General features: G+C 42.1%; 1 protein-coding gene across 1 annotated transcript in view; it reads left to right on the top strand.

Annotated features, from left to right (window-relative positions):
- The window catches only part of VWCE (von Willebrand factor C and EGF domains), a 463775-nt gene that overhangs the window by 248211 nt on the left and 200936 nt on the right, over positions 1-14628 (top strand). Inside the window, exons 12-13 of the mRNA XM_085648045.1 lie at positions 5952-6970; positions 8098-8188. Coding sequence (XP_085504171.1) covers positions 5952-6970; positions 8098-8188 — 1110 coding nt within the window. The remainder of the gene's footprint in view (positions 1-5951; positions 6971-8097; positions 8189-14628) is intronic.

The raw sequence follows: 14628 nt of genomic DNA, 5'->3' as shown, positions 1-14628 counted from the left end.
AGTCTGTACTACTCACTCTCTACTACTCTACTCTATAATACTCTCTACTACTCTCAACTACTCACTCTCTACTCCTCTCCACTACTCACTCTCTACTACTCACTCTCTATTACTCTCTATTCACTCACTCTCTACCACTCTCTACTACTCTCTCTCTACTCTCTACTCACCCTCTACTCTCTCTACTACTCACTCTCTACTACTCACTCTCTACTACTCACTCTCTACTCACTCTCTACTACTCTTTACTACTCACTCTCTACCACTTGTGGAGAAGTGTGGCTCAGGGGTTAGAGGCGGCAGACCCGGAAGCTGAGATCGGTCCTCGGTCCTGGACCAGGGTTCAATTCCCCACCTCGGCGGGTCTTGGGCTAAAAATTCCACGGACTCGATAATTCTCGCCCGGTGCCTCCTCGACTCACGGGTTCACACTCTGCGACTCTGGGCAATAGCTTGCTTAATCTCCACAACGGCCCCTCGCGGCGGGATGCCTGACTTTCACCTTGTGGATACCCTGCTATCTCACAGGGGAATACCAGGACGGGTTCCCTAAGCAAGCGCCGGGAAACCCACAGCGGGTAGCTGTGCGCTATATAAGCTCAACTACATTTACATTTACATTTACTCACTCTCTACTACTCACTCTCTACTACTCTCTACTACTCTCTACTTCTCTCTCTACTACTCACTCTACCACTCTCTACCACTCTCTACTACTCTCTACTCTCTAATCACTCTCTACTCACGCTCTACTACTCACTCTACTACTCTCGACTACTCTTTACTACTCTCTCTCTAACACTCTCTACTACTCACTCTCTACTACTCACTCTACTACTCACTCTCTACTACTCACTCTCTACTACTCACTCTCTACTACTCACTCTCTACTACTCTCTACTACTCACTCTCTACTACTCACTCTACTACTCTCTACTAAACTCTACTACTCACTCTCTACTACTCACTCTACTACTCTCTACTACTCTCTACCACTCCCTCTCTACTACTCACTCTCTACTACTCTGTACTACTCTCTACACACTCTCTTCTACTCACTCTATACTACTCACTCTACTACTCTCTACTACTCACTCTCTACTACTCACTCTCTACTACTCACTCTCTACTCTCTACCTCTCTCTCTGCCTCTCTCTCTACTACTCTCTACCTCTCTACCACTCTCTACCACTCTCTACCACTCTCTACCACTCTCTACCTCTCTCTACCACTCTCTACCACTCTCTACCGCTCTACCTCTACCTCTCTACCTCTCTCTACCTCTACCTCTCTACGCGCACACATATGCATATATATATCGACTTCAAAGCATTCAGAGACTTCCAGCACATGGCGAGAATGAATGCACGAACTCCTCTTCGTTGGTGAATAGAGATTTTTATTACTCCCTTCTGCCTGCCATGACGCGTTTTGGACGGTAAAACGTCCTTGATCACATGAGGCTGGCTTTGCGAAAGACATTTTTAAAATAGCAGCACCCGTGTCACGTGATATATAGACATAAAATATATATTATTATGAACAATGAATTGAACTGCAGAAAAAAGATATATACTAAAGCGGTTACAGGCATACATAGTATATTTGTTTTAAAACAATATGTTGAACAAATAATTAACACACATCCTTAAAAAATATATAGTGTGGTAAAAACATGAATGATGTTAATATGACTGCGTTACAACAAACAAATGATGGACGGAATGCTGACAATGCAGACATTCTCCCCCAGTCAAGAGATCTGGGATAAATCCATCGTTCTTTTGCCCACTACGCCACCCCAGTTCAGACATGGCCATATGCAAATCAGTCTTGACCCTGTGCCTCATGGGAACAGTCCAGCCCGAACTGCCAAGCCATGTCTTCCCTGGACCGGAATCAAGCATCCTAGGACCGGTTTCTGGCTATCAGCCGTCATCAGCCAGGATAGCTTGACTCCAGTGGCGTAGTGAGCACGGGACCCACGACTGGGCATACCCATCCCACTTAGGGCGAAAAGCGTTACAACAAACAAATGATGGACGGAATGCTGACAATGCAGACATTCTCCCCCAGTCAAGAGATCTGGGTACTGGGGTGAATGTATGACATTGTTCTGCATTCTGTCCATCAATTGTTGTTTTTGCATTTGTTAATATGACTGCTACAGTGCTAGTGATTATAATCGAATAATTGCATAAAATGCTGAATGCTTGAAAATAATGAACTATACTGTATGAATTGACTGAAAAAGAATACAAGAACGAGCATTTTGTGAATATCATGATATAAATACGTATTTTTCTAAAAAAAACTTTTTTGTTTTTCACCCTGCCATGCCTTCTAGAACAATCATATTTAGTCAAATGTAGGGTACCTTATAATACTGATAGACAGAGCAAGAATATCGGGCCTTATCATATTGTTGCGTAAATTGGCCACCTGTCTTGTGCAATGTGTCCAGATATTTGTAAAAAGTAAAAATGTACCATAAAAACCATGTACTCACAAATGTAATTATAGGATGTGAAAACTGCAGTTGAAAAGATTTTTTATTACTAGAAACGTATATCAGTATATCTGCAAAGTGACCTCCCTTAAGACTGATCTACTATATGATAAATGCATACTGATAGATGTGCAAAGATTGCCGTAAAGTGCAAAGTGCAAATAGTGTGCAAAATTTGTCTAAATCTAAAATATTGAAATGATATGCACAATTAAGTAGATCGTGTGGGAAGTGTGAATAGACCCAATGAATAAATACCTTGCTAAAAAGTGCTGATATAATTAAGATAAAAGAAGTAGTGTACAAGGTAAAAAATAGATACCAGTATATAAGTAAAAAGTATATATAATTAATATATATATAAAACAGAAGTTTCATGTCAATGTTAGTATTATACTCCTGTTGTAAAAGGAGTATAGAGTCACTAGAGTTCATCTATATTGTAAGAAGGTGTGGATGTCTTCCGTAGTATTCTGTCCAAATGGGGTTTTACTGTCCAGTTCTATTATCATGCGGGTCTCGAGTTGCCTCAACATGCGTTCTCTATTGCCTACCCATTTTAATTTGGGGATGGCATCAATCACAAAATACGTAAGGCAGTTGAGATAATTTTCATGTGTAGTTTTGAAATGGCGTGCCACCGGGTAGGTGGCATCATTGTTCCCAATTGCTGTCAAGTGCTGCAAGATTCGAGCATGCACTTGGAGTTTGGTACTGCCTACGTAGTTGAGACCGCAAGTGCACGTGGGGACGTAGACTGCATATTCAGTACAGCAGGTGTAATGTCCTCCTATTTGCACTGGTGTAGGACTGAATGGAGTGCTGTAATGAGTTCTGTTGGCTCTGAATTTGCAAGCCCTGCATGAGGTACATTTGAAAAAACCTTTCATGGGTTGTAACCATGTTCCTTTAGATGTAACCTCTGGGCTGCTTGTGACCAATTGATTTCTCATGGAGACCGCCCGTCTGAAGGTAATAATGGGTGCGGTCAGAAGTCTAGGTGCCAACACTTCATCGGTTTTGAGTATTGGACAATTTTTGTTAACAATCGCCCTGAGCTGTTTGTGTTGTCGATTAAATGTGGTGATAAGGCGAGGTGCACTGTTATCCTCTTCTCCTATTTCATATACCTTGGTTCTCTTGTGGGAACCCAAAAGAGTTTCTCTGGTCTTAAGAGCAGCCTTATCACTTGCTTCCTGAAGGATGGTGTCACTGTACCCTCTTGCCTTGAATCTGGACAATATCTGCTGGGTGCACTTGGTGTATTCTTCATTAGTACTGCAAATGCGCTTAAGTCTGAGGAGTTCCCCGTATGGGATACTCCTGATGAGGTGGTTTGGATGTGAACTTGTAGCGTGAAGGGTGGCATTCCCTGCAGTTGGTTTTCTGTATAATGTAGATTCCAACTGCTTGCCTGATACATAGATTATAGTGTCTAGGAATGCCTCCTTTTCTGGACTTATGTGTGCGGTGAACCTAAGGTTGATGTTATTGCTATTTAGTTCAGACATAAATACTTCTGCACTGCCTTGGTCACCCTTCCATACTAGAAACACATCATCAATATATCTGAGCCAATGTAATACATGCTCCTCACATACTTTGGCCAAAGTACCCATGAGAACCTGCTCCTCCCACCAGCCTACGTGCAAACACGCATAGCTGGGAGAGAAGCAGGCTCCCATAGCCACCCCCCGTTTTTGACAGTACAAATTGTTATAAAACATAATTTTTTTTTTAAATAAGCACCATTTAACTATCTCTAGAAGCATCATGTTGTGATTGTAAAAGGTTAAAGGTCTTTTGTCCAGGTAGTGTTTGACAGCAGTCAGTCCAGCATGGTGGTCTATACTAGTATAGAGCGATTCAATATCCATCACGATGAGCAGTAAGTTGTCGTTCCATGTGATGTTTTGGATTTTATCCAGGAAATCCTCAGTATCCCTTATGTATGAGGGAAGTGACTGCACAAAAGATTGCATAAAATGATCAACATATTCAGTGATCTGCTCGCGCTGTGTATATATATATATGCATATGCATTTATATATGTATGTGTATATATTTACATACATACATATATAAACATATATATACATCTGCCTATCTATATAAATACAAATATAAATGCATGCATACATATACATATACATATATGCATACATATGCATGTTATGCACATGAAAGTTTGAAAACCACCAATAAAAGCAAAGCTAAAAAGCCACCTAATTACAAACAGAATTGATTTAACTTAAACGAGGCTGAGACCTATTGCATTTTCAATGCTTGTTAACACCTGCTTTCTAGTGGTGTTAATTTTTGGCGCAAAACCCTATCTACTGTTTTTAGTAGATAGAGCTTTGCATCAAAAACCATGGGTGGTTACTCAGGTATGCCTATGTACCACCAATGGAATGCCCCCTTGATGCAGAGAAACCCAAAGCAGTGCTTCTCGCTGGCCCTACCTATTTCAATCATGCCAAGCAGCTAGGGTTACATCCACCCTATCTAATACAATACAGTAACAAGTGGCGTCTTTTACTCAATTCAGCAGGAAAATATAGTTTTGCTTTAATTACCATGCCAAACTATGCTCTGCACAGTTGCTGTGGTTGCCAATGACAGGTTGCGGCACTAAGCCCTATTCAGGATTGTAGCCCAAAATATATACATTTGCAATGCTTTATTGAAGTCAGTAAAACTGTGCCAAAATTCTAAGGCATGTGTCCAGCGCAGTTTAGTATATTTCAAAATCGTATTCATATTTGTTGTTTGTAGTGTGAACTTATTCTAGATTCACATGCTGTGCATTATTCTGCCAGCTAGAGGATAGATGTAGAAACTTTGCCTGCTTCTTTTTGGGTGTCGACTTTTTGAATGTCGAATATAAGCCCATAATGCCCCAGCATGAGGTCACCCTCTTTTGATTCTTTTTTCCAATCTTCGGAAGAGGCATAGCGATCAGAAGGTCAACGGTCATCAATATTAGAAGTTGAAAATCGCGTCAAACTTCAGAGCAAGATATTTGAATTCCAGATAAAGTGTAAATTCATGGACTTTAAGAGGTGGTAGGTTTTTAAAGGGCTTCATATTCTTTGGGAGGTAAAGATGGGGTGTTAGGCAGTTGGGCTGTCTGGCTCCAGTGCATACTTTGAAGTGTAGGGTAAAAGCAGACTTCTTGGCATAGACAGGGGGCGGAGGAAAGTGTCTTTACTGAAGCAAAGTTAAAATCGTCATTTATGATAAAGAATAAAAAGTACTTTCAGTACTTATTCTTCATCAACACCTTTTATTATTTAAAGTTACACTTGGCATGTCTGCCTAATTTTAGAGGGGTGCCTCACAAACATAGGTACGATGAGTGTGAAAATTAGTTTTTGCACATGACTATAGCCCTAATGATTGTGACATTAGTAACAAGGGGATTCTCATTTCTTTCTAGAGTTGTTTGATTTGGGGGCAACACTACCTCCCATTTTCAATTCACCCAAGGATGCCTTGCCCACGACATTGGTGCCTCATTACTCACGAGCGTTGATGACTCTACCCCAAACAAGACCAAGTTCCCATCCTTCACATTATTTCTACCCCTCTCCTGGAACTATACAACCTCCCCAGGTAGCATCATTACCAACACCCCCACCTCACTATTTCCCTCTAACCTCATCAGTTCCACCAACCTCCATGCCCTTTCTGCAAATAGATGCAATCAGCACCCCAACACCAGCGGCACCCAAAACCAACCTGCCAGTGGACCAATTTGCTACCACACACTCACAAAGCATGCAGATAAGTAAGTCTACCTTGAATTCAATCCTCTCTACTACCTTTATGCCCATATCTGCACCAGCCACACCTTCAACCAAGTCTATAATTCTACCTCTTCCCACCACTGTCTCATCTCCAACACCTTTACCAGCAAAAGCCACAACCCAGTCTGAAATAACACATCAATCCACAGAGCTTTCCTCTCCCACAAATACAACCAAATCTCCATGGACACCTGTCAACACTGTGCACATCATGACTAACAGTGACACACTCTTGGCACCTCTCATATCCACAACCTCAACAACCACATATATAGCCCACATTCAGGCAGCACCATTCACTGCCACATCCTTAAAAGCAGTGCCTACAACCTTTTCTACTGTGGCACCTTTAACAACCACACGCTCACCTCCAGCACCCACAACTAGGACTTACTTGGCACCACTTAGTAACACAGTGTATCCACCACTAGCACAGAAGGCCTCCAAAATCTCTCATATTGCACTGAGTGGGGATTCATCTCCACCAGCCTTTATTCACCCTCCCTTTGACTCACCACTCAATTCTTTGAGTCCTGGAACACAACCGTACTCCTCAGCACCTCATCCCACATCATGTTTGCATCAAGGAGCACTGCACACAGTTGGAAGCCATTGGACAGAGTCTGGATGTTTACACTGTACCTGCCAGGTAGGTGGGTCATTCCTGCATCCATATTTACTTTTCTAAAATTGAGCTATGATACTTAACTTTGATGTGTTGTATGTGTCACATAAGAGAATGGGTAACATAAAATATTTTCAAACAAGGATACTGGATTACAAACAAATTCAGTTGATTTCAATTATCTCAGTAAGATGAGGGCTGTAGTGAGAAAACCACCAAACATGGGTACATGCTCTGCCAACCCTTGTCTCTATTCTCCACATTCATTTTGAGAGTGTGGATAAAAAGTGATTTCCAGTGTTGGAGGTTCAGTCAGCTCCACTGATAGGAACATTATTTGCATCAGAACTGCTACTAGAAAAAATAACTTCTGAGGGATTGCCCAATTTAGGGAGCCACATCCATGCCATGATGATTCTCCTGAAACTCAATAGATCACAGATACCCCTACACACACACACAGTACATGGAGAAAATTAGTTATGATGTCCCTAAGGATGAACCTCTGCTTTTGAGGTCTATCTGAATGAATAAAATAGTGACCACAAGTTTGATATGCCGGCTAGTCGATTGTAGTTTGGTATATTGAAGTAGAACTATAGAGTGACCAAAATATCAAAACCCAAAATATTGAGGCGGTAACTGAACAGAGTGAGGTGCAGATTCACTGTTCTTAACTCCACATCTCTGTACTTTGAAGATATATCTATCAGCAAGGTACATATATTTGGAGTTCGTTATAGAAAATTAACTCAAACCTTTTTTGGGTTTTGATATTCTGGTCATTATATTTGGTTACTGGATATTCCTGCTTAGATATTCAGAACCCACACCCAACTAGTCATGGTGGACCTGCAGGCTTGATGTTTTTTTTTCTGTGAGAGCATATTCGAATGAAAAAGGCAAACAATTTAAATGCATGTTACTCAAAATGAGACCCATATTGTCCTTGTTATGGAAAGTGAGACATTGATAAAGCTTAGTTAGAACTTTGATGGCCACCTTAGGTTTTGCTTTTATACAGCAATGACCTACATGCCATTTTTAGTTCGGATATTTTATTTACTACATAGTTTGTTTCTTAGATTATGATGTATCACCTTAGAGTGAGCAGAGACAAACAAAACTCTCTATTGCAATCTGATTTGCAGGCAGGTCGTGTGTTGTGTGAAAATGTGACCTGTAGAGTACCCTGCTCCCACCCTGTTCCAGTGCCGGGGGAATGCTGTCCCTCGTGTGAAGGTCAGTATAACTCTTCTTAATTTTTGTTCAGTTGCAGCATATCCACTATCCCAATTCTATTTGGATTTTTTGGGCACAGCTGCGTTGTTTATATTATTTATTATTTTATTTATTTTGGTATGTTTCAACACAGGAGATTAAAATCTTGCCTAACAGTAATGACAATGCTATGCATAGGCAGATTTGGCATATAGGGCAATTGTACATGAATCAGTTCAATTGAATTTACAGTGGATGGTAAATGGTGGCTAATGGTTGATTTAGGGCATGTTGAAAGAGGAGCGTACTTAGTTGTTTGCTAGATGATACTTTGCCAGTCATGTTTGTGGTGTACGTGAAAGAGAGATCTTGAGGTGGGGGGCATGTAGGCAAAAGTGTCTGTCAGAGCGCTTTAGATGGTGCCTGTACATAGCTAATAGCATTAAGATGGTGTTTCTAGTTGCTGGTGTTTGTAAAGTGGGATCTTTCTATCTACCTTTATTGTTTTATTGTGTCGATGTCTTGCCCAGTGCCATATTTTGTCTGTGATGTACTTAGCTAGTATACATAGCAAATGTTGTGATATTTTCATAGCATCTCAGTCATCTATGAGTCTGGAAGCTGCAATTTGGATTTGGTGTAGAGCATGGAGCTTAAATTTCCTTTGGCCCATGAATAACCAGTTGTAATAGTTGAAGTCAAAGGAATAGGTTATGCCAAAGCTATCCCAATTGCTGTTACGTTAAGGTCGTCTGTGTGTATATATATCTATATATATATTTTTTTTTTTTTTTCACCGAAAAAAACAAAGGTTTCAGGCACGTTATCATTAGAAATTAGCATTTAAAAAACCCTAGAAATTCACAGAAAAAACCATCGGTTTTAGAGAAAGTTATAGTTAGTTGGACATTTCACTCATACAAAACCCGTGAAATACCCCCGTTATAGTTAGTTCAGCTAACTATAACTCGCGCCCCCGCAATGCACTGCTGATGACGTCACATATTACATCACTCATGACATGGTCAGTGACATCACTCATGACATCACTGATGACATCTCATCCGTGACATCCGTGATTTGTCCTTGGAGTCTGGAGGTCCGAGCCTGGGGTTCTGCCGAAAGTGTTGGGCTCTGAAGTGTGCTATTTGTTTTTCTTTGAAGAAGTCTTTCAAGTCATGAATGAGATGCAGTGACTCCTCCTCTTGCTTGCAATGCGTATGGTCTTAGACTCCACTGTTTTTTTCTGTCGCCGGGTTTGGTTGTGTGCTGTTCTGCTTTGGTTCGACACCATCGTCGGGATACTTTCTAGCACTGTCGGTACTGTTTTTGATCATGATGCGATCACTATTTTCATACTATTTACATAATATCAACGTCAAATTCGTCTGTGAGACTCGATTCGGTCATGCTCGTCTGAGCCTTCAGCCTCCGGACAGAATTTCTCATTGACGTTCTTTACAACAAACTTCCAAGTGGTGATGGAACGGACACCCTTTCGAATTTGCCCTTTGTGTCCCACAAAGCTCCCATGCACTGTTTCATACAAGGTGTTTAATTTGTTCTTGTGTCCAGATTTTCGAGGGGAAATCTGCAAGGCCTGCAGGTTGTTTCAATCCAAAAAGGCTCTGCATGATCAGATGGCTAGAAGACTTCAGATGTCTCGAGGTAGCATAGCAGAGCCACCGGACATTTTTGGTTCAGAGGAACCGGAACTTGAAATGGAGGCACATTTATCGGCAGCTGATGAGAGTAACCTATCTCCAGACGACAGCTCAGAGTTGGATGCAGAATATGAAACCATCACTTCAGGGCAACAAACTGTGAGTACTTTGCTACCTAAGCCTCCACCCTGACCACAGTCAGCACCAGCTAAGCACCAAAGATTTGTTGTTGGGCTACAACTGCCTATGGGCCATGGTTGGCACAGACTGGCTGCTTCCAGAACAGCCAGCCTTGGCTCAGAAGTAGCAGCCTAGACCTCAAGTCATCGATCTAACTCCCTCCACCTCTGAATCAACCCAACTTTCAGCTACCAAAGTCTTTGGAGCCGAAGCACCATACCACTCTGACACCGAAAAAGGTGGCCTTGGAGCCAAAACCCTCTGCCCTCAAAATAACCGGCACTAAACCAGTGTCGGAGACGAAGAAAACAAACAGCTGCACCACATTCTCCAGAGACTGCACAACCAGTACTTAAGAAGTTAATCAGCAGCTGGTTTCTCTGCAAAAGCATTTAATGATTCACCCAGATCCAGGAAGAATCCTCACCAGACCCCCTCATTCAGGGGCACAGCCTGCAAAAAGGCAACTTTCTTTTGAAGAATCAATAGATTTCTCTATGTCCCAACAAAGAAGAGGAACGAGGACAAGGCCACTAGTCCACTCGGAATAAGCCCTCATCCAATCCCTGCTATACACACTCCATCACCACAACACTCACTAATTCATGACCCTCCTGATTCACCAGAGGGCTCACTCCATTCTTTCACGGGGAATGGGGGGATGATGATCAGCATTCATTACCACCACAAGATGACTGGGGGCCTATGACTCAGATCCACCGGATAACACTGACTCGAATCTATAGCCATCAAGACCCTCCTGATGACACCACTACTTACCATGGTCTTATAAGTACGAATGCTAGTTTTCATAAATTGATACTCCACACTGAGCTACCAGAGGACGACTTCCTATTTGAAACATTTGTCCACTCAGCGTTCCATGCAGTACTTTCCCATGCTTAAGGGTATGCTCCAGAACACTACAGATATTTTTAAGGATCCAGTTAGATCCAGAATTATTACTCCTAGTGTTGATAAAAAATATAAACCTACCCCAGAAGACCCTACATACTACCAAGGTCAACTCATGCCAGACTCTCTAGTGGTGGCACTGCTTATAAATGGGCAAACTCTAAAACAACTGGTGAAGCAACCCCACCAGACAAAGAGTAAACGGATAGATGCAGCAGGTAAGAAAGTGGCGGCACAATCAGCCAACCATTGGAGAATTGCCAACTCCATTGGTCTCTTATCACGCTATGTTAGGGCACACTGGGATGAAATGGAGGTGATCATACAGTACCTCTCAGAAGAACATAAAAAGACAGCATACCAAATTGCATCGGATGGGAAGATTATATTTAATACCAATATTCACTGTGCCCTTTACGTGGCTGAGACAGGAACCAGGGGTTTTAATTCAAGCCTTATCTTAAGACATGCATGGCTAAGAGAATCTGTCTTCAAGCCAGAGGTTCAGCAAAACTTATTGTTCCTCCCCTTTAATGATGATCACCTTTTTGGGCTTCAGATAGATACCTTCCTAGAGAAAATAAAAAAGATAACAAGATGGTTAGAGCAATGGGTGCAATCCAAACATAATCACAGCAAGGCACCTTTCCCTGCTCCTCCTATCATGGCGGGTCCAAAACAACCTCCCCTGAGCCGTCCACCTCTTACAATAAGTCACAAAACCAAACATCCTCCTCTAGAGGATGCTATAGAGGCTCCTATAGAGGAAACAATAATATAGGCAAGGGAGGTTTTACTAAACCTTCCACCTCTACCACTATCAAGCATTGACTAGGCCACCATTCCCCTGATCACACAACACCTGTTGGGGGAAGACTACAGCAGGATACCAATCACACCAGACCAATGGGTGTTGGTATTTTCCAACATGGTTATTGCCTTGAGTTCACTTCAACACAACCAAACATTCCACCTCACACCCACAGAATGTCAACAGACCATCAAAAAATGCTCAAAGAGGAAGATCAAGTTCTCCTAAGCAAGGGAGTGATAGAACTTGTGCAATTACACCAACGGGCACAGGGGTCTATTCCCTTTCCTTCCTTATACACAAAACGGATGGGGCTCTAAGACCTATTCTAGACCTCAGACCTCTAAACGAGTACATTCTTTTAGAACATTTTCATATGGTCACTCTTCAGGATGTCATACCACTTTTACAACAGGGAGACTTCATGACAGCATTGGATTTAAAAGATGCATACTTTCACATTCATATTCACTCAGCACACCAGCAATACCTCAGGTTTGCTTTCAACGGACAACACTTTCAGTTCAAAGTGCTTCCCCTTCTGGGTCACGACAGCCCCCAGGGTGTTTACCAAATGCTTAGCAGTAGTAGCAATCCACTTACGAAGGCACAACATACATGTTTTCCTTATCTGGATGACTGGCTTGTCAAAAGCAAAACATAACACAAATGTTTGTAACACACAAAAAGAACCATAAACCTACTTCTCCAATTAGGTTTTACAGTCAATGCAGTCCAATCACACCAACAACCTCTTCAGATACAACCTTACTTGAGAGCCATCCTATATTGTTACAAGGGGTAGCTTCCCCAAATGCAGTATGGCTACACGCTTTCAAAACACTCATTTCACAGTTTTAGCTTCACCAACAAATAACAGTAAGAACTGTTATTCGCCTCCTAGGAACTCGGGCATCATGTATAGCCATACTACCTCATGCCTGACTGAATATACGTCCTTTACAACAACGCTTAGTGCAGCACTGGTCTCAAGCAAAGCGTCAGTTAGAGGATCTAGTTTTGATCACCCATCAAGCTTGCCACTCTCTGCAATGGAGGAACTCCAAAAGTCTACTACAGGGACAGCCTTTCTTCAACCTAGTTTCGCAAGCTTCCATAATCACAGACGCATCAATGACTGAATGGGGAGAGCACTCACAGGGGTTGACTGTACATGGGCATTGGAAACACAGTCAGTCTCTCCTACATATCTGTCACCTAGAGCTGCCTAATCAAGACAGACAACATTACTGCCATGAATTTTCTGCAAAACCGGGGAGTACCAGATCTCCGCAACTGTCTCGCCTAGCACGAACCATCTGGAAATACGTTCTCCAAACACAACATTCATTCGTTACCAGAGTACATACAGGGGTGGAAAACAACTTGGCAGATCTCTTTAGCAGGACACACCAACAAGTCCATGAGTGGGAACTCAACGAACAAGTGCTGCACCCATTCTTCTAGCAGTGGGGGCAACCGGACTTAGACCTATTCACTACACCACAGAACGCAAAATGCCTAAACGTTGCCTCCAAGTTCCTACACCCACAGTCCAAGATCAATGCACTATGGATCAACTAGTTCAGAATTTTTGCTTATGCTTTTCCACCTCTGCCCCACTTCTGTTTGTAATTTGTAAACTGCAACAGACCTCTCTGACACTCATCCTAGTTTCTCCCACCTGGATCAGACAACTATGGCTTACAACACTACTGGTGTTATCAGTGATCCCACATCAAGTACTATCTAACAGGCAGGACCCTCTGATTCAAAACCAAAGAGCAGTAAGGCATCCAAACCCCAAACCCCAAATCTCTCAATCTTGCAATCTGGCTCATGAGGTCCTAGAATTTGGATATCTAAATTTACCTCAAGAATGTATGGATATCCTAAAAGAAGCATGAAGGCCCACAACACATGCCTGCTATGCTGCAAATTGGAAACACATTGTTCACTATTGCCACTCAAAGGATATTACCCCATTAAATGCATCCGCTCAAAACATTCTTCACTCCTTTCTTCACTCCAAACTGCAGTGTTAGCTTTCACTTCCATAAAAATACATCTTGCATCGTTAGCTGCATATCTCCAAAATAGAGAAAAAACTTCTATACAAGGTCCCAAAAGACTTATTCCACCTAGAGCTCCACCCACACCAGTGTGGAATATCCATATTGTGCAACCATGGTTAATGGGTCCACCGTTTCAACCTCTTCGCACATGCCCGCTCCAATTTCTGTCATGGAAACTTTAATTTCTCATTGCAATCACTTCACTCAGACGGGTTGGTGAGATTCAAGCATTCACTTTAGAAGAAGCATTCTTCCAAATGTACAAAGACAAAGTAGTACTGCGACAAGCCAATGTCGGTCAAGTGGTACTACACATGTTATTTCAAACAAATACACCCACCACAGGGTACTCACAACTTAGGAGGAGAAATATGTTTCAGTCTATGCTACGCAGGTGTACCTTTAGTCACACATGCCATCAAACAGTAAATGTAACTTACCTTGTAAGCACCTGTTTGTGGTATGTAGTGCTGTAGACTCACATGCACCTACTCTCCCCCCCGATCACCTGTGTTGGTTGCACTTCTCCACATTATTCATTACATTATTTTGGCATGGTCATCTCCATAGGATACATCATCCTTACACTCCATCCTGACTCTTCAAGGGGAAAATAATCTAACAATGGAGTCAAGGACCATAGGCATTGCAAGCAAAAGGAGAAGCCACTACACCTCGTTACTCAAAAGACTTCTTTGAAGAAAAACAACTTCCACACTTTCGAGCCCAACAGTAGATGGCAGGCTTATTCTAAGTATATGAATCTACTGCACTACATGCCACAAACAGATGCTTACAAGATATGTAACGTAACAT

This window comes from Triturus cristatus, chromosome 3_2 (assembly GCF_964204655.1).
Source record: "Triturus cristatus chromosome 3_2, aTriCri1.1, whole genome shotgun sequence".
NCBI lineage: Eukaryota > Metazoa > Chordata > Amphibia > Caudata > Salamandridae > Triturus > Triturus cristatus.
Note: the sequence above shows the minus strand (reverse complement) of the source record. Positions and strands in the feature narration are given on the sequence as shown.